Source organism: Elephas maximus, chromosome 15 (assembly GCF_024166365.1).
Source record: "Elephas maximus indicus isolate mEleMax1 chromosome 15, mEleMax1 primary haplotype, whole genome shotgun sequence".
NCBI classification, from domain to species: Eukaryota; Metazoa; Chordata; class Mammalia; order Proboscidea; family Elephantidae; genus Elephas; species Elephas maximus.
The window spans coordinates 54486964-54506743 of record NC_064833.1 but is presented as its reverse complement, the minus strand read 5'-3'; the positions used below and the strand labels follow the sequence as shown (position 1 = coordinate 54506743).

At 36.6% G+C, this 19780-nt stretch overlaps 1 protein-coding gene across 1 annotated transcript in view; it reads left to right on the top strand.

Moving 5' to 3' along the window:
- Window positions 1-19780, top strand: part of CNBD1 (cyclic nucleotide binding domain containing 1) — a 393584-nt gene that overhangs the window by 334665 nt on the left and 39139 nt on the right. Inside the window, exons 7-8 of the mRNA XM_049853899.1 lie at window positions 13454-13591; window positions 14882-15014. Coding sequence (XP_049709856.1) covers window positions 13454-13591; window positions 14882-15014 — 271 coding nt within the window. The remainder of the gene's footprint in view (window positions 1-13453; window positions 13592-14881; window positions 15015-19780) is intronic.

Sequence of the window (19780 nt, the reverse complement as noted above, 5' to 3'; positions counted from 1 at the left end):
GATGAAGCTCAAAGATTACAGCCTTCAGTATGGATTATACCTTAACATAGAGAAAACAAAAATCCTTGCAAGTGAATAAATAAGCAACACCATGATTTAAAAAAAAAAAAAAAAAAGATTGAAAGTGTGAAGAATTTCATTTTACTTGGATCCACAATCAACACTCATGGAAGCAGCAGTCAGGAAATCAAATGACACATTGCATTGGCAAATATGCTGCAAAAGACCTCTTTAAAGTCTTAAAAAGCAAAGATGTCACTTTAAGGACTAAAGTGTGCCTGAGCCAAGCCATAGTGTTTTCAATTACCTCATATGCATGCAAAAGCTGGGCAATGAATAAGAAGACTGAAGTAGGCTTGATGCCTTTGAGTTATGGTGTTGATGAATAACAGTGAATGTACAGTGGACTGCCAGAAGAATGAACAGGTCTCTCTTGGAAGAATAGCCAGAATATGCCTTAGAAGTGAGGATGGCAAGCCTTTGTCTCACATACTTTGGACATGTTATCAGAAGGCACCAGTCCCTAAAGAAGGACTTTATGCATGTTTTTTTTTTTTTTTTAAAGTAGGCAGTCAGTGAAAAAGAGAAAGACCCTCAATGAGATGGATTGACACAGTGGCTGCAACAATGGACTCAAGCATAGCAATGATTGTGGAAATGGGCCAGGACCAGGCAGTGTCTCTGTGAGTTGGGACTGACTCAATGGCACCTAACATCAGCAACAGCATTATATCTATATCTCTATATAATATAGCCTTAATTAAAAAATACTTCATTGCTAAAAAATGCTAACCATCATCTGAGCCTTTAGTGAGTCATAATCCTTTTGCTGGTGAAGGGCCTTGCCTTGATGTTCATGGCTGCTCACTGAACAGGATGATTGATGGTTTCTGGAGATTGGGGTGGCTGTGGCAATTTCTTAAAATAATAATGAGATTTGCTGCATCAGTGGGCTCTTCCTTTCACAAAAAGATTTCTCTTTAGCATGTGATGCTGTTTGATAGCACTTTGCCCACAATAGAACTTAATTCAGAATTCGAGGCAATCCTCTCAAAACCTGCCTCTGCCTTATCAAGTAAGTTTGTGTAATATTTTAAATCCTTTGTTGTCATTTCAATATTGACAGCATCTTCACCAGGAGTAGATTCCATCTCAAGGAACCACTTTCTTTGCTCACCCATAAGAAGCAACTTCTCATCCGTTAAAGTGTTATGAAATTGAAGCTATTGTCACATCTTCAGGCTCTACTTGTAATTCTAGTTCTCTTGCTGTTTCCATCACATCTGCAGTTACTTTCTCCACTGAAGGCTTGAACCCCTCAAAGTTATCCATAAGCATTGTAATCAACTTCTTCCAAACCCCTGTTAATGTTGATACTTTTACCTCCTCCCATGAATTGCGAATGTTCTTATTAGCATCTAGAATGGTGAAATCTTTCCAGAAGGTTTTCAATTTGCTCTGCCCAGGTCCATCAGAGGAACCCCTATCTATGGAAGCTATAGCCTTATGAAATATATTTCTTACAAAATAAGACTTGAATCCATGGCTGCTGAATAGCTGTTGTATTAGCCGGCATGAAAACATTAATCTCCTTGTACATCTCTATCAGAGCTCTTGGGTGACCAGGTGCATTGTAAATTGAAAACCTTCTGGAAAGATTTCACCATTCTAGATGCTAATAAGAACATTCACAATTCATGGGAGGAGGTAAAAGTATCAACATTAACAGGAGTTTGGAAGAAGTTGATTACAATGCTTATGGATAACTTTGAGGGATCTTTTTTTTTCTGAGCAGCAGGTCTCAACCCATAAACCAAAAACCAAACTGGTTGCCGTTGAGTGAAGTCCGACTCATAGCAACCCTATACATCAGGGTAGAACTGCCCCATAGGGTTTCTAAGGAGGAGCTGATGGATTGGAACTGCCAACCTTTTGGTTAGCAGCCAAACACTTAAAGATGTCTCCACCAGGGTACCACGGTGGACTTAAAATATTCAGTAAACTGTATTATAAATAGTTGTGCTGTCATCCAGGCTTTATGTTCCATTTATAGAGCACAGGCAGAGTAGATTTAGCATAATTCTCAAAGGCCCTAAGATTTTCAGAATGGTAAATGAGCATTGGCTTCAACTTAAAGTCACCTGCTACATTGGCCCCTAACAAGAGAGTCATCCTGCCCTTTCAAAGTTTAAAGCCAGGCATTGACTTTTCTAGCCGTGAAAGTCCTAGATGGCATCTTCTTCCAATATAAGGCTGTTTTGCCTACATTGAAAATCTGTTGTTTAGAGTAGCCATCTTCGTCAGTTATCATAACTAGATCTTCTGGACAGTTTACTGCATCTTCTACATTAGTACCTGCTGTGTCACTTCGCACTTTTACGTTATGAAGATGGCTTTTTTCCTTAACCCTCATGAATCAATCTCTGCTAGCTTCAGACTTTTCTTCTGCAGCTTCCTCACCTCTTTCAGCCTTCACAGAATTGAAGAGAGTTAGGACCTTGCTCTGGATTAGGCTTTGGCTTGAGGAAATGTGACTGGTTTGATCTATCCAGACCACTAAAACGTTCTCCATATCAGCAAAAGCCTGTTTTGCTTTCTTATCATGCATGTGTTCACTAGAGTAGCACTTTTAATTTCCTTCAGGAACTTTTCCTTTCATTCACAAAATGGCTAACTGTTTGGCTTAACACGCCTAGCTTTCCGCCTATTTCGGCTTTCAACTTGCCTTCCTCACTAAACTTAATCATTTCTAGCTTTTGATTTAAAGTGAGAGACATGTGACTCTTCCTTTCACTTGAATGCTTAAAGACCATTTCAGGGTTATTAATAGGCTTAATTTCAATATTGTCGTGTCTCAGGGAATAGGGAGGCCTGAGGAGAGGGAGAGAGACAGGGGAATGGCAGGTCAGTGGAGCAATTAGAACACACACAACATTTATCAATTAAGTTCGTGGAGCCCCAGCACAACTATAATTGTAACATCAAAGATCACTGACCACAGATCACCGTAACACATATAATAATAATAAAAAAGGCTGAAATATTGTGAGAATTATCAAAATGTGACACAGAAACACGAAGTGAGTACATGCTGTTGGAAAAATGGTGCCTATAGACTTGCTCGCTAGTGTTCAATGCAAAGGGCCTCTTTAGAGTATTGAAGAGCAAAGGTGTCACCTTGAAGACTAAGGTGTGCCTGACCCAAGCCATGGTATTTTCAATCGCATCATATGCATGTGAGAGCTGAACAATGAATAAGGAAGACTGAAGCAGAATTGACACCTTTGAACTGTGGTGTTATGAAGAATGTTGAATATACCATAGACTGCCAAAAGGATGAACAAATCTGTCTTAGGGGAAGTATAGCCAGAATGCTCCTTAGAGGCAAGGATGGTGAGACGGTGTCTTACATAGTTTAGACATGTTGTTAGGAGGGATCAGTCCCTGGAGAAGGACATCATGCTTGGCAGAGTACAGCATCAGCGGAAAAGAGGAAGACCCTCAACGAGGTGGATTGATACAGTGGCTGCAACAATGAGCTCAAGCATAACAACGATTATAAGGGTGGCTCAGGTCCGGGAAGTATTCGCCCTGTTGTGCATAGGGTTGCTATGAGTCAGTGCCGGCTCGACGGCACCTAACAACAACATAGACTTGCTCAACACAGGATTGCCATTTGTAAAAAACACAGTACCTGGTACACGCAATAAAGCGAAGCACAATAAAACAAGATGTGCCTGCATAATGTTCAGAAATAGGTAAAACCATACTATGCTTTCTTAGGGTTACATATATATATGCTATGATGACGTAAAAAGAAAATAATGCAAAACTAGGACAGTAGTTGCCTCTATCTAAAAATAGGAACAGTTCAGTTTCTTTAGGTAGGTGCTGGGCATTCAAGGGTTCAGTTTATTATAATTGTTTACACACCTCCCATACATTTGAATGTTTAAAAAAATATTCTGTGTAATTATGAAAGTAGAGAGTTTAATGAAGATGCTTGTAGCTCTTTAATGGTAAATATGAAAAAAGCCAAAAATATAATTCAAGGTACTTATTTTAACTATAGGAAAAATTATAGATATTAAATCATTTTCAGATTGAGATTAGGCTGACAGTTATTTCACTTTATATCTAAGCTTATTCTGCTGAATCTTCTCTATAAAAGGAACACATTAAATTCAGAATAAATGGATATATGAGCATTTAATTCAGTATTATGTGGGGGAAATATTTTATATTGAATATAAAGTCAGGAGCACTGTATCTGGTTTATTAGAAAAAGAAAAATCGGCTATAGGAAGCTACCAAAATTATCATCTTTTCTTATAAAATTCAAATCACATCAGAGCAATTAATTTATAAGTGAATAAACCACATAACAAATGAATGTTAGTCCATTAAAGCACTTTGGGTTTTATAACTGGAATAGCTAATGAACATGTGATGAGTGCTTACGTGTGAATACACATAAAATATTCATTTAAACATATGCTCCATTAATATTTTACTGAACTTTACATGTTAATTTTTTGAAGTTTATAATTATGTAATATAGACACTCACATCCTTCTTTAATTGATACTGAATTTTATATTATAATTAGTTCTTAGCACTTATTCTTCCTTAAACTATTATGAATAAGCTACTTTATAGTTACATTTTTGCAGTATAATATTTAGATATGGAAAAATGATTTTACTAACTGGCATGTTGAAATGATTATTTCTACTGGCTGAACAGGGTACTCCTACATATCAGACATACTAAAGTTTAATTACTCCCATGTAATTGAAAAAATAAATAAATTTCAAATATTAGTGATATGCAAAATGACTTCTGTCATCTGTAACTAGACAATAATACTAATTAAGCACTGTCTTAGTTACCTAGTGCTGCTATAACAAAAATACTACAAGTGGTTGGATTTAACAAACAGAAATTTATTTTCTCACAGTTTAGGAGGATAGCAGTCCAAATTCAGGGTGCCGGCTCTAGGAGAAGACTTTCTCTCTTGGCTCTGGAGGAAGGCCCTTGTCTCTTCTGAGCTTCTACTCCTGGGGAATCTTCACGTGGCTTGGCATCTCTCTTCCCATCTCTGCTTCTCCTGCTTGCTTGTCTAATCTCTTTTATATCTGAAAAGAGATTAACTTAAGACATACCCTACACTAACCCTGTCTGATCAGCATAACTAAGACAATCCATTCCAAAATGGGATTATGACCATAGGCATAGAGGTTAGGATTTACAACACGTATTTTGGGGCGACATAATTCAATCCATAACAAGCACCAACAGTCTTTTTAGAAAATTATGCATTATATCTTGTTTGCCCAGATATTATTTTTAATTAATTGGTTTAAGTTTTGAAATATATGTTTGGTTGAATTAAACTTTTTTCTGTTTACAAATCAGATTGATGAAACTGCAGAATCACGCTGGGTGACTGCCTTTGAATTCAGCTTAGTCAATTAGGACTACCTGTAGATATAGACAAAAATGTTGTATATACTCAGGATAAAGTCAGAAGCCCAAATCTAACAGAATGGGAAGGGGCTGGGTAGTGGTCGTGGGGAATTTTTGTGTCTGCCGGTGCTGAAGGTTGGGTATCAGTCAATCTCTCTGCGACATGAAATAATAATAACCATAATAATGTAGAAGGGAGTACTCGAGATTTACTTGAGACCTGGTTTATGGTCATCAGCAGAGCCGTGCTCATGTGCTAATGGGATGCAGCCTGGACTGTTCAGGGACTACATTATGGGCAGTGTGACATGTACGTCAGGAACACTTTTCCTATGATTTTCCAGATAATCTTTAGAAATATCCTTTTTCTTTGCTAGTTTACCCCGGTTCCTGCACTCCTGGAAATATCTTTTATATGAACGAGTAAATTCATGCCTCAACTCCCTTGCTCTTTAAAAGGTTTTTAAAAGAAATTTTATTGATGGAGACACATACAGATAAGAAAAACATAACCTGTGGAGTCGCAATCAATGCTAAGTACTCACATTAATTGATATCTGGTGTATAAGAATAACCCAGACATTGGAGACAATCTTTTATTAATTCAGTAACATTAGTTGACTTGCATGTAAATTACAATGGGTCTTCCAAATATAAAGCTTCTCTTTTTTTTCCTGGACATAACTTAATTTTTTTTTTATTTTAAGATGCTACCACCTTGATCTCTCTCTGTTGTTTTTCATAAAATCAGGATCATGGGTCTCAGAATATTTTTTCCTATTTCAGACACTTATTTCTGTATACATTTCTGGATTACCTTGGCAGAATCTTCAACCTCCTTTTATCTTTTATTTAGAGAAGGTTTGGCTATCACTGTCTGGTTGCTTATTCTGAGTTATTTTATCATTTTCTTCACACAGGAATAGTAAGAATGAATAAACAAAGTCCATACATTAGAAATGAAAATAGATCTTGTTTTAAAGAAACACTTCAGTCTGCTTAATCTCAGTCTGTTTTTGGCCATGATGGAGTATCTTATATCAGACCAATCCTCTGGCTGAGAACAACTATAAAAGTGGGATAAGAACAAGCTAGCAAATAGCTGTTTGAAGGCATTGGAGACCAACCAAGGCAACCAAGATCTGAGGGTCCATGACTCAGGAAAGAAGAGAAATGCATTGTTTTGAGTCTGACATTTCCTACTGCTCTTCCCCATGAAGGACCACCAGTTTCTAAGGATCATAGGCTTAAGCAACTAAGAAGAAAATGATGGATCTAAACTCTTAGAAATCTAAGAGTGCCAGAGACATAAAAACTTAAGTTCATTCTACCAACTTAGTGAGGATTTGAGGAGCCAAGATGCTGAGAAAAGGGAACCCGAGGCAAGAGAACCTGATACGGCTCTTATTCCTTCCAGGAATTTGCCTTTTCCTTAGCTTCACAGATCAAGAGGCTATGAACCCAAGTAGAAATATGAGACCACAAATCTAAGAAGTAAGTAGGACTTTTCTCAGTGTCATAGTACTTAATAGACGGGAATTAGACTTCTGGGTCTCCCAAGGATAAGAAGTTCTGATGAACACTTCAGTCTGTCACTTGGAACACAGAACTGAACTCTGTCATAAAGACTGAAAACCAGCCTGAAAACACCTCAAATTCCTGGTTGTATCCATTTATTTGCTCCAAAACTAATTAGCTGTCAGTAGAAGAGTGAAACATTTTGAAGGAAGGTGATATCATCCGGAGCCATCACAGTTTTTCATACTCAAAGTCAAACATAGAGTCAAAGGTTACCAGGAACATCAGTATACAGGACAAAATGAACCAAAGAAATCAAGAGAAGGAAGAATTAGGGACTAACACACAGGGATCCAGCTATTGCAGTTATTAAATGTGAACTTTAAAAATAACTGCGATTATATTTTCAAGGAAATAGATGACAAAGGGACATTTTTACCATAATTGAAGATTATTAAAAAAAATCAAATTTAAATTTTATAACTTAAAAATATAATAACTGAAATTAAGCACTTAATAGATGTGTTAATCATCAAATAAGGCACAGCAGAACAGAGTTACTGAACTGGAAGATAAACCACTATCAAGTATCCAGGCAAAACATAAAGAGGAAAAAATATGGGAGATATAAAAAGAGATCATAAGGCATGATAAAATATTCTGAGAAATATGTAATAAAAGTCCAGGAGAATGTGTCAGAAGCAATATTGGAAGAGGTACTGACTGAAAATACATCAAGTCACAGATTCAAGATGCTTTATGAGTTACAAGCTAGACAATCTCACCCGGACACATGCGAGTCAAATGAATGAAAACCATACCAGTAAATTCTTAAAGGAGAAGTAGAGAAAAAAGATGTGTTACTTTCAAAGGTAAAATTTAATGACCTTTTAAAACATAACTAACATCAGAAGAAAAGAAAATGATATTCTTAAAACACTGAGGAAAAAAAATTAAAAAAAAAAATGCCAACCTAGAATTCTATACTTAGTGAAACTACATTTCAAAATAAAGGCAAAATAAAGATGTGTCCAGACACACCAAACAAGAAAGATTTCATTGCTAACAGACCTGCAATAAATGGAATACCAAAGGGAAGAGCTTGAAGAAGAAAGACAATTATTCCAAATTAAAGAACAAGAACATAGACAGGAATGAAGGACCAAAATACTTGCTAAACATGTGGATAAATATAACTTTTAATTGGCATTGTAAAAGAATATTATGTGTTGTGGAATTCTAGATGTATATAGAAATAAAATACATCAAAAGTAATAACAATGACAAGAGAATGAAGTAAATAGATTAAAAGAATTTTCTAATCATTGCCTTTCTTGGAAGTGGAAAAGGTAATAATTCAGAGTACACTCTAAATTAGTCAATGATGCATTTTGTAATCACTAGGATAACCACTGAGAGAATAATTAAAGTATATTTAATAAGCTAAAAGAAGACATAATAAAACAATAAAAAAAATTGTTAATTTAAATTAGAGTAATAAAGATGAGGAAATGCCACAAAGGATAGAAACAATAGAAAGCTCATAGTACGATGGTAGGTTTAAACCCAGATATGACAGTAATTACAGTCAGTATAAACAGACTAAATACGTCAAAGGAAAAGCAAAGATTGTCAGGCTGGCTAAAACAACAACCAACTATATGGTGACATACCTTATTACAAAGACACAGAAATTTGCAAAGTAAAATAATTCGAGAAACCAGGAACACCAACCAAAAAAGAAAGGTGAGGTAACTCTACCAGTAGTAGGCAAAGAAAAGTTTAATTCAAAAGCATCGTTAAAGACACAGAGAGATATTTTTTAAGGAGCACGAGATTTACAAGGAGCCCTATTGGCGCAATGGTTAAGTGCATGGCTGTTTACCAAAAGGTTGGTGGTTTGAACCCACCCAACACCTCCACAGGAGAAAGACCTGACGATCGGCTCTTGTAAAGATTCCACAAAACCAAACCAAACCCATTGCCCTCGAGTCCGACTCATAGCGACCCTATAGGACAGAGTAGAACTACCGTATAGAGTTTTCAAGGAGAACCTGGTGGATTTGAATTGCCGACCTTTTAGCTAACAGCTGTAGCACTTAACCACTGTGCCAGCAGGGTTTCCCCTGTGATGATTATAGCCTAGAAAACCCTTTGGGGGCAGTTCTACTCTGTCATGTGGGTCACTAGGAGTTTAAAATGGACTCGACAGCACCTAAAAATACCCCCCCCGCAAAAAAAAAAACCCGGTGCCGTCGAGTCAATTCTGACTCATAGAAGCCCTATACGACAGAGTAGAACTGCCTCGTAGAGTTTCCAAGGAGCGCCTGGCAGGTGCGAACTGCTGACCCTTTGGTTAGCAGCCTTAGCACTTAACCACTATGCCACCAAGGTTTCCATGGGTGCATGAGATTCATATACAGTTAAAGTAGTTACCCCAAAACATATAGAGTGAAAGTTAATGGAAGAAATAAACAAATACACAACTATGGTAGGGGATTTTAAACAACCTCATTCGTAACTGATAAAAGAACTAGAAAAAATACTCAGTAGAAATAGAGATTTGAACAACACAAGTAACAAATGATTTAATTGACATATACAACATGCAACTATAGAATACACATTACTCTTAAGCATGCATGGAACATTTTAAAAAATGATCTACAATGATATACACTGAGTCTCAACAAATTTCAAAGGATTGAGCATGTTCTATAACCACAGTGAAATTAAAACAAGACACCAGATAAACTCTATATACCAATTTTGAGATTTATCTAAAAGATCAGTTAATTTTTTATAACTAAACTTTTCAAACTTAAGGACATTTTGATTGGAGTACTCCTGGGATTAAAGTGACACCAGGTGACATTTATGCAACCAAGGCTCATCTGCTGCTGAAAATTTCCTGTAATAAAGGAAAAGAAGCAAATTTCCTTTATTCTCAGAACTTGAGGATAGCAGTTGATATCGTCATTGATTTTTTTTAGAGTATCTTTACTTATTAGAACATCATATGTTACAGATCAAAACAATAAGGTATATAATTGGTTTTATTAGAAATCATAAAGGTGATTGGGCTGTATAGAGCCCTGCTGGCGCAGGGGTTAAGCCTTTGGCTGCTAAACAAAAGGATGGCAGTTCGAATTCACTAGCCAAAACCCTGTGGGTCAGCTCTATCCTGTCTTCTTGGGTTGCTATGAGTCAGAATAGACTCGATGGCAACAGGAAGTGGCTGTAAGAAAGAGTGGTACCTAGCTGGTAGAATTCAGATAAGCAGTATGCTGGATATTTCAAACAACTGTTTTATGTGAACAGTTAAGAAGGTGAAAATGCTCAGATAGCCAACTTTTTAAGAGGAATTTATTGGAAATACGTACAAATTTATTTAATTTGTAGGCTTTGCTTGAAAGAGCAATTATTTTTTCCCCTGAGGCCCTCTTCTTTGACTCCATGTAGAGATTTGGAATGAATGTACTCAGGGATTCCCATTTAGGCACACAGGCCCATCCCTCAGCCCGTGAAATGAGTTTGATCCTTGTCAGATTGTCCTCATATCCTGTTAGTTCCTGCTGCTTCCTTCTGGATGTCACAATGTAGCTGTAATATGGCCCAAATCCTCCATAAATAGGTGAAAGTTTATAAAATACAACACCTTCCTATCCCTTCCTTACTGTGCACCATCCTCTGATTATGACAATTTACTTTCCACAAAAGCCATTAGAGTTTAAATCCTGGGGGAAATGAAATATTTTCCTATTTGAAACATATTCTTGTGACTATTAATTTTCTTTGGGGACACAGAAAACTTTTGAGAATGTAATAAAAGCTATGGTAATTCAGTCTAGAAAAGTCAAAATTTAAGAACAATCACAAATAATATATTAGCAATTTAAGAGACTTCTAGAAAAGCCAGTCAATGAAATGACCTGGGTTATAAGCCTCTGATGCTGAGAAGCTTTGTATTTTCCCTGTCTGACTTTCCAGCTCCTTAGAGAAAAGAAAGTATGTTCAACAGGATTTAGATCAAGACCTTTCCTTGGTTTAAAATAGTAACTCTAATTTTAGTTATTGAGCTTATTTAATATGTAAATACTTAGAAGCTAGAAGCAATGGAAAAAATAACACAAGAAGAACAAAAACTATACCTATAAAAGCTCTCTTTTGTTTTTAAAAAAAATGCATTTATTTAAAATTACAATTTAAAAAAGATCTCAACTTGATGTTTTTCTTCAAAGGAAATCTTTATAGATTTATTACCTCTTATTATTGAGAGATAAATAGTTTGGGTCATGTATTGTTAGAGAAGTTTTTAATATTTAAGCATGGGAATACATTGTGTCCCAATAAAGTTAGGTATACATTTTTTGGTAAAATAACACGAGAATTTAGAAGTGAGAGAACTGTTCATTTTGTGCACTTCCACCAGGTATCCCACCAGAACTGGATTATCTACATAATCTTAATGAATGTTATTTTCTAATTCCCCTGCTAGAAGGCAAGCCTCTATGTAGTTTCCTCAGGTTAGTGAGCAGAGTTTTTCTAGTTTTTATTTCACATATGGGGCCCTAGGCTTTAGGTAAGACCAAAAAAAAAAAAAAAAAAAAAATACTGCCGTTGAGTCGATTCCGACTCACAGTGACCCTACAGGACAGAGTAGAATACCCCTTAGAGTTTCCGAGGAGCGCCCGCCTGGCTGATTCGAACTACCGACGTTTTGGTTGGCAGCCGTAGCACTTAACCACTACACCACCAGGGTTTCCGCTTTAGGCAACAGAGAGAGAAAAAGAAAGGTTTACTTCAAGAAATTGCCTCCTGAGATGGGGGACTGGCAAGTCCAAAATCTGTAGGTCAGGTGATAGGTTGGAGACTCCTGCAGGCTTGCTTACCAAGCTTTGTAGGTCATGCAATGGTAAGAGTAAAGTGAGAGTTCTGCCAAAATATCCGTTTATAGTTTGGAGGCAGAACACACCATAAGGAAATCCCTATTTGCTCTTAAGACCTTCAACTGATTGACTGATTAGATTACATTGTGGAATGTGATTACATTGCATTACATTAGAAGTAAGGTAATTACATTGCATTACATTAGGCTGGAATCTTAGGGTGGTGCAAATGGTTAATGCACTGGACTACTAACCAAAAGGTTGGGAATTCCAGTTCACCCAGAGGCACCATGGAAGAAAGGCCTGGCAATCTAATTCTGAAAAATCAGCCATTGAAAATTCTACGGATTGCAGTTCTACTCTGGCAAACACGGGTCACCATAAGTAGCAGCTGACTCAATGGCAACTGTTTTTTTTTTTTTTTTTAATATTAGTTTAGTTCTCAAATGATTAGGAACCATAGCCTAGCCAAGCTGATAGATCAAATTAACCATCAGTCACCTTGGCTTCAGCTGTGGCTGTTTGACTTTTTAATTTCCCTCTTCATTTCTTGACTTGTGTGTTGATGGAATCTCAGATACATGTTCAATTAAAAAGAAAAATATCCAGCCTTTCTATGGGTTTGAATGGAAGAATGGAGGTCCTTGCATGTCATCTTAGATAGCCATATTGACCTGATGTTTTGCCTAGAAAGCTTCTCAATCCCTCATATAAATATGTTCCACATGCCTTCCAGTTTTTCCCAGGCAAACCTGAATATATATCCTTATATGTGACTATAAAACCCAATGGTCTAAATAGGAGACCTTGGGTGGTGCCAGTGTTTAAGTGCTGGACTACTAACTAAAAGGTTGGCTGCTCAAACATACCAAGAGGTGCCTCATAAGAAAGGCCTGGTGACTTGCTGCCAAAAAGTTACAGCCTTGAAAACCTTATGGAGCAGTTCTCCTCTGCACACATAGGGTTGCCATGAGTTGGAATCTACTGGATAGCAACTAACAACAACATAGTCTAATTATATTTTAATAACTTTTAATATTCATTATAGTAGCAACATTTTTGCAATACTTAGTATTTTTATGTTTCATGTATTAAATTAGGGGATCTTACATGAATACATATATATGACAGTAATTTGTACACTATGTAACACTATGTTTCTTTTTATTATTTTTATTACCACCAACATATGAGAATAATAAACAGAAGACCATGCATATGAGTACTATTTTTCTTCATTCTTTCAACAAATATTTACTGAATGACTACTATGTGCCAAGCACTATTCTAAGCCCTTAAAAATAAGTGAATAAAACAGAAGGTCTAGTCCTTTAAGCTATTTTCTTTATGCTGGTGAAAAAAAAATTTTTTTCTTGCCTTGGGAAAGTGTCATTGGGCAGAAGGAGCATGAAGGTATTCATGCAAAGACTGTTTAGAATCTCTTCTTTCATTGACTTGGAGCCTGAGCTACAGTTATCCTTTTTTGTAGACTCTACTGGACTGTTCCTGCCCCTATCATTGCATTTTTATGTTGATGAAAGGAAATGAAGCCTAAGTTGTCTTTGGTATTTTTACAGCTTAAACAGTGGAATACTTTTGGGACCCTGGAAGTTTTACCTCAGGCTGCATCAGAAACACAGGCATACACAGTGGTAACAGAAGATGATTGTGAAATCCTTAAAATCTCTGCAAAGGAATACGCGAAGATAAAATCGGTATGACCGTATCTATTCCATATATTAATATGATATGGGCCAAAAATTAAGCTGTTTCCTATCTAGAAAGAGGATACCCTTATCTTCTTATTTTTTAAAACCTGATCTGTTGGTGACCATGAAAATGTGGCCTACTTGTTGAGAATCATTTAAGCCTCTGCTCTCAGTGATAGTTGAGGTGGAAACAAAGGTCTCTATGGATATATTTTATGTATATTTTCAAGCGCCTTTTGGTTTTTCATGAATTTCAGATTAATTAATTGATTTGTTCATTTATCTATTCAACGAGTATGTCTTTTGGAGTGTCTACAGCGTATCATGTACTGGGGATACCACAGTGATCAGACATAGTGGTGCTCTGGCTCAGAAATTTCTACTGTCTACTGTAGGAGATAAAATACTTGGGAGTGATTGCCATTTCATAGTTACAGCAGACCTACCTCAAAACTTATAGCTGTCTGAATGCATGATCACAGATGAAAGCTTATCCCCTAGTTCTACTGCTTTAAAATAATTTATTTATTTCAAATTTAATATTTTATTATCTTCTAGTCAAATCCAAAGTATTCCTTCTCTCCTATTTCTCTTCCCCTGGATGGGAGAGGATATTGGTGAAAATCATGTGATTGGGAAACCCCAATGATCCTTCTGTCTCAGCTGTTCTGATAGGATCTACACCCTGGGGGAGGTGGTACAGGGTGTTGGCATTAGCCATGGCTGAGTGCTCAGGTTGGAAGGAAATGGGGAATCATCCATCTTCTTAATTTAAGTCCCTGACCCTGGGGGTCTCTTTTGATGAGGCGGTCTCCATGTCAGTAGTCCAGGTGGCTTTTTCAGATTTCATCTTCATTCCAAATCCCTGGCGCTAATTTGTTTTGATTTTCAGACTGTCTGGATTAAAAAAAAAAAAATTTTGTATGTTTTATTTTTAATTCCAAAATCTCAGTAAACCACCCACTAAAATCTCAGTACGGCTTATTTAATATTACCAAAAACCACTTTAGAGTTTCATCTTGACAATGACGGGATATTTAAAAGTTGCTAAAACATTTATAGAAATCTAAAAATATTATGAAAGATAGGACAATATAACTGTCACAAGCAGAAATGAAGTTTAAAATTTCAACATGTAGTTATCATTGTTATACTACAATAAATTTGATTTAAATGCATTTTATGCTAATTTACATTTACGTATCCTTGTTTTTGCTGCCTTTTATTTATTTGTTATATTTTCTTTCTCTCTTAATTACCCAGCATCTAAAATTTGATAATGACCTTCTTTTTCAGGAAAAATTAAAACTTGAAAATATGCAAAAGGAGCAATTAATTCGTAAGTGCCCATATTATGTGGAGTGGCCTACTTTATCCATATATGAGCTAATTGCACTCATCAAATGGAAAAAATTTCCTCCAGGTCATGGTGAGTTTAATGCAATTTTGTATTATTTTTCTTCATATAACTTTATATTATTGGAATTGTAATTCATCATATTTCAATAGTTTTAAAGAATATTTCTTCATATGGATATTTTCTAATTTATTTAATGATTTTCTTTGAATTGTACATTTAGATTATTTCCTGTTCTTCATTAAAAACTATGCTCCGTGTACATCTTTGGGTATAAATTTGTGCCTTCTAGTTATGTTTATTTAATTATTATTATTATCAGGACTTTGGTTTACATAATAGATTATACCCTTTATTTCATGAATTATTGTCCTCATCAGCTTCCACACCTTTATTTTATTTTTTTCTTTATCTTCTACATCTCACTCATGCTCCTCCTACCCATAGATTTTTCACTCTGGTGTTCTTAAGACATGTTTATCTAGTTTACCTTCCATGCATTTAGTTTTAGATGATGATTTCTTTCTGAGCACACTCCCGCACCAAAGATAACCATCACCATGAATTTCATGTTCATATGTTTTTAAATTTCCTTTTAATAATATTGCCTGATCCTATGGTTTGTGTATTTCAACCACTTTGCAAAATGCCATTATTTAGATAGTTTACAATTTATTCGTATGTTTTCTTACTGGGCGTATGATTGATTCCAGATTTGCTGTTATGAACAGTGTGGTGAACATTTGCTTATATGTCCCTGTTGGAGTGGACATGGAGGATCATAAAGTATATGAATATGAACTTTTAGTTGATAATGTAAAGCTTATCCACAGTAATGTCTCAATTCCCACTCCTTCTAGTTCAGTATAAGAGATCCTGTGGCTCTGTGTGGTCTCCAACACTTGATATTATCAGGCTTTTTAACTCTGCCACTGGAAAAGAAGTGCAATGATGTTGCTATTCTATCAAGACTTTTAAATTTTTACTCTTTATATTTAAGTCATTAACCTGTGTGGTGTTTTCTGTTTTTATTTTTTAAGTAGTATGAATTATGTATCTGATGTCTTCTTTTTTCTGTATGGATAACAATTTTTTTTAGCTTCATTTAATGAACAATTCTTCCTTCCTGCTTATTGGACATGCCACCTCCATCATATATACCAATTCTCCATACATGCGTGGGTCTATTTCTGGAATTTCTATTCTGTTTCATTGGTCAGTTTATCTCTACCTAAAACCGTACTGTTGTTGCTGTTGTTAAGTACTGCTGAGTTGACTCTGACTAATAGCAATCCTATGTGTGAAAGAACGAATCTTTGCCAGGCCTTGCACCTCACAATAGTAGGTTTCTTTGTGCCCATTGTTGCAGCCATTGTGTCAATCCATCTTTTTGAGGATCTTCCTCTTTTTCGATGACCTTCTACTTTATCAAGCATAATGTCCTTATCCAAGGCTTGGTCCCTCCTGATAATATGACCAAAGTAAATGAGATAAAGGCTCACCATATTTGCTTCTAAGGAGCATTCTGGCTGTACCGTTTCCAAGACAGATTTGTTCATTCTTCTGGCAGTCCATGGTATATTCAGTATTCTTCACCAACACCATAATTCAAAAGACATCAGTTCTTCTTCAGTCTTCCTTGTTCATTGTCAAGCTTAAACATGCATACGAGATGATTAAAAATATGGTTTGGGTGAGGCACACCTTAGACTTCAAAGTCACATCTTTGCTTTCTAAGATTTTAAAGAGGTCTTCTGCAGCAAATTTTGTTTCTCTCTTTTTTTTATTGTTCTTTAAGTGAAAGTTACAATTCAAGTCAGTCTCTTATACAAAAACTTATACACACATTTTTATATGACCTTAGTTCTTTGCCCTATAATGTGACAGCACAACCCTCCTTTCCACCCTGTATTTCCCATGTCCATTCAACCAGTTCCTGTCCTCCTCTGCCTTCTCATCTTGCCTCTGGACAGGAGCTGCCCACATAGTCTCACGTGTCCACCTGAGCTAAGAAGCACACTCATCACCAACATCATTTTATGTCCAGTGTAATCTTTGTCTGAAGAGTTGGCTTTGGGAATGATTTTAGTTTTGGGCTAACAGAGAATCTGAGGGCCGTGTCCTCTGGGGTCCCTCCAGTCTCAGTCAGACCATGAAGTCTGGTCTTTCTACTAGAGTTTGAGTTCTGCATCCCACTTTTCTCCTGCTCCATCAGGAATTCTCTGTTGTGTTCCCTGTCAGGGCAGTCATTGGTGGTAGCTGGACACTATCTAGTTCTTCCAGTCTCAGGCTGATGGAGTCTCTGGTTTATGTGGCCCTTTCTGTCTCTTGGGTTCTTATTTTCCTTGTGTCTTTCATGTTCTTCATTCTCCTTTGCTCCAGGTGGGTTGAGACCAATTGATGCATCTTAGATGGCCACTTGCTAGCTTTTAAGACCCCAGATGCCACTCACCAAAGTAGGATGCAGAAAGTTTTCTTAATAGATTTTGTTATGCCAGTTGACCTAGATGTCCCCTGAAATCATGGTCCCTAGACCCCTTTTGCAGCAGATTTTCCCAATGCTGTATGTTCGATTTCTTGACAGCTGCTTCCATGGGTGTTGATTGTTGACAACTTCAATAGTTTTTTCATTTATCATGATGTTTATTGACCCAGTTGTGAGGATTTTTGTTTTCTTGATGCTGATGTGTAATCCGTACTGAAGACTGTAGTCTTTGATCTTCATCACTAAGTGCTTCAAGCCGTCTTCACTTTCTGCAAGCAAGGTTGTGTCATCTGTATATCACACGTTGTTAATGAGTCTTCCTCCAATCCTAATGCCCCATTCTTCTCTATATAGTTCAGCTTCTCAGATTTTTGCTCAATGTACATACAGATTGAATAATTATGGTGAAAAGATACAACCCTGAATTACACCTTTTCTGATTTTAAACCACACAATTATTCCCTTGTTCCGTTTGAGTGCGTATCTCTTTGTTGCTGGGTGAAAACCCCAAGTTTTGCTCAGCATGACTTGTTATAGCCAATAAACAAGTGGCCAAGGTGGGAGATCAGAAAGATGCCTTTATTTTGTTGTACAAGGAAAGGACCAATCAGGGATGCTACCTCTAAGACTGCTGGCAGGCAGCTTGGAGGGGAGGGCTTTTACAGAGATCAGACAAGGACATAAAAATTCATCATGAATATTCAGGAATGACCTTCACGCAGGCGCTCGGAGCTTGGGGATGACCATGTATTTTCTTTAAAAAAAAAAAAAAAAATTTTTTTTAGACAAGAGTTAATCCTCAGGATGGAGGAAGAGGTTGTTTTTCTTTCATTAGGATGTTAAGTCTCTACCCAGAGACAGTTTGAGGCCATCTAAGGCCCCTTCTGTGATTATCTTGTCAAGGACAATTTTAGAAGAACGTGCGGCTTATTCTGTTTGGTGTAGGAGGATAAGCCAGAGCAGGTGTCTCTCAGAAGAGTTGGGCTCTGAGGCTGCCTTCCTCATCATGGTTTATGTCTAGGTTCTGCATGAGCACAATTAAGTGTTCTGGAATCCCCATTCTTCACCATGTTATCCGTAATATTTTATGATCCACACAGTTGAATGCCTTTGCATAGTCAATAAAATACAGGTAAACATTTTTCTGGTATTCTCTGTGCTTTCAGCCAAGATCCATCTGATATCAGCAGTGATATCCCTCATTCCATGCCCTCTTTTAAACCTGGCTTGGGCGTCTGGCAGTTTCCTGTCAAAGTACAGCTGCAGCTGTTTTTGAATTATCTTCAGCAAAATTTTGCTTGCATGCTTTACTAATGATATTGTTCAATAATTTCCACATTCCATTAGATCAACTTTCTTTGGAATGGGCACAAATATGGTTCTCTTCCAATCAGTTGGCCAGGTAGCTGTCTTCCAAATTTCTTGACATAGGTACTTACATGTAAGTTCAACTTGAAGCTAAAGAAAATTAAAACGAGTCCACAAGATTCAAAGTACAGCCTTGAATATATTCCAGCCAAAGTTAGAGACCATCTCAAGAATGGATTTGATGTACTGAACTCTGATGACTGATGACCAGAGTAGCTGCGGGATGACTCAAGGACATCGTACATGAAGAAAGCAAAGGCTCAAGAAAGAAAAAAACAAAATAGATGTCAGAAGAGACTCTTAAACTTGCTCTTGAGTGCAGAGTAGTTAAAGTGAATGGAAGAATCGATGAAGTAAAAGAGCTGAACAGGCGTGACTTGAGAAGATAAGGTAAAGGACTATAATAAAAAGTCAAAGAGCCGGAGTCAAAAAACCAAAAAGGAAAACATGTTTGGCATTTCTCAAACTGAAAGAACTAAACAAAAAATTCAAGCCTCAAGTTGCAATATTGAAGGATTCTATTGGCAAAAAATTGAATGACTGTAGGAAGCATCAAAAGAAGATGGAAGGAATACACAAAGTCACTGTACCAAAAAGAATTAGTCGACATTCAGCCATTTCAGAAGGTAGCATATGATCAAGAACTGATGGTATTGATGAAAGAAGTCCAAGCTGCACTAAAAGCATTGGCAAAAGACAAGGCTCCAGGAATTGATGGAATACCGATTGAGATGCTTCAACAAATGGATGCAATGCTTTAAGCATCACTCATCTATGTAAAGAAACCAGTACTGTACTGTGTTTATTACTATAGTTTGATAATAACTCCTCTTTTATCTAGTAGATGTCTTGGATAGTCTTACACTTTTATTCTTTTGTATATATTTTAGAATTTTCAGGTTGTATGAAAAACCATGTTGAGATTTTGATTGGAATTGCTCTGATTCTCTAAATCAATCAATTTGTGGAGATTTGACATCTTTGT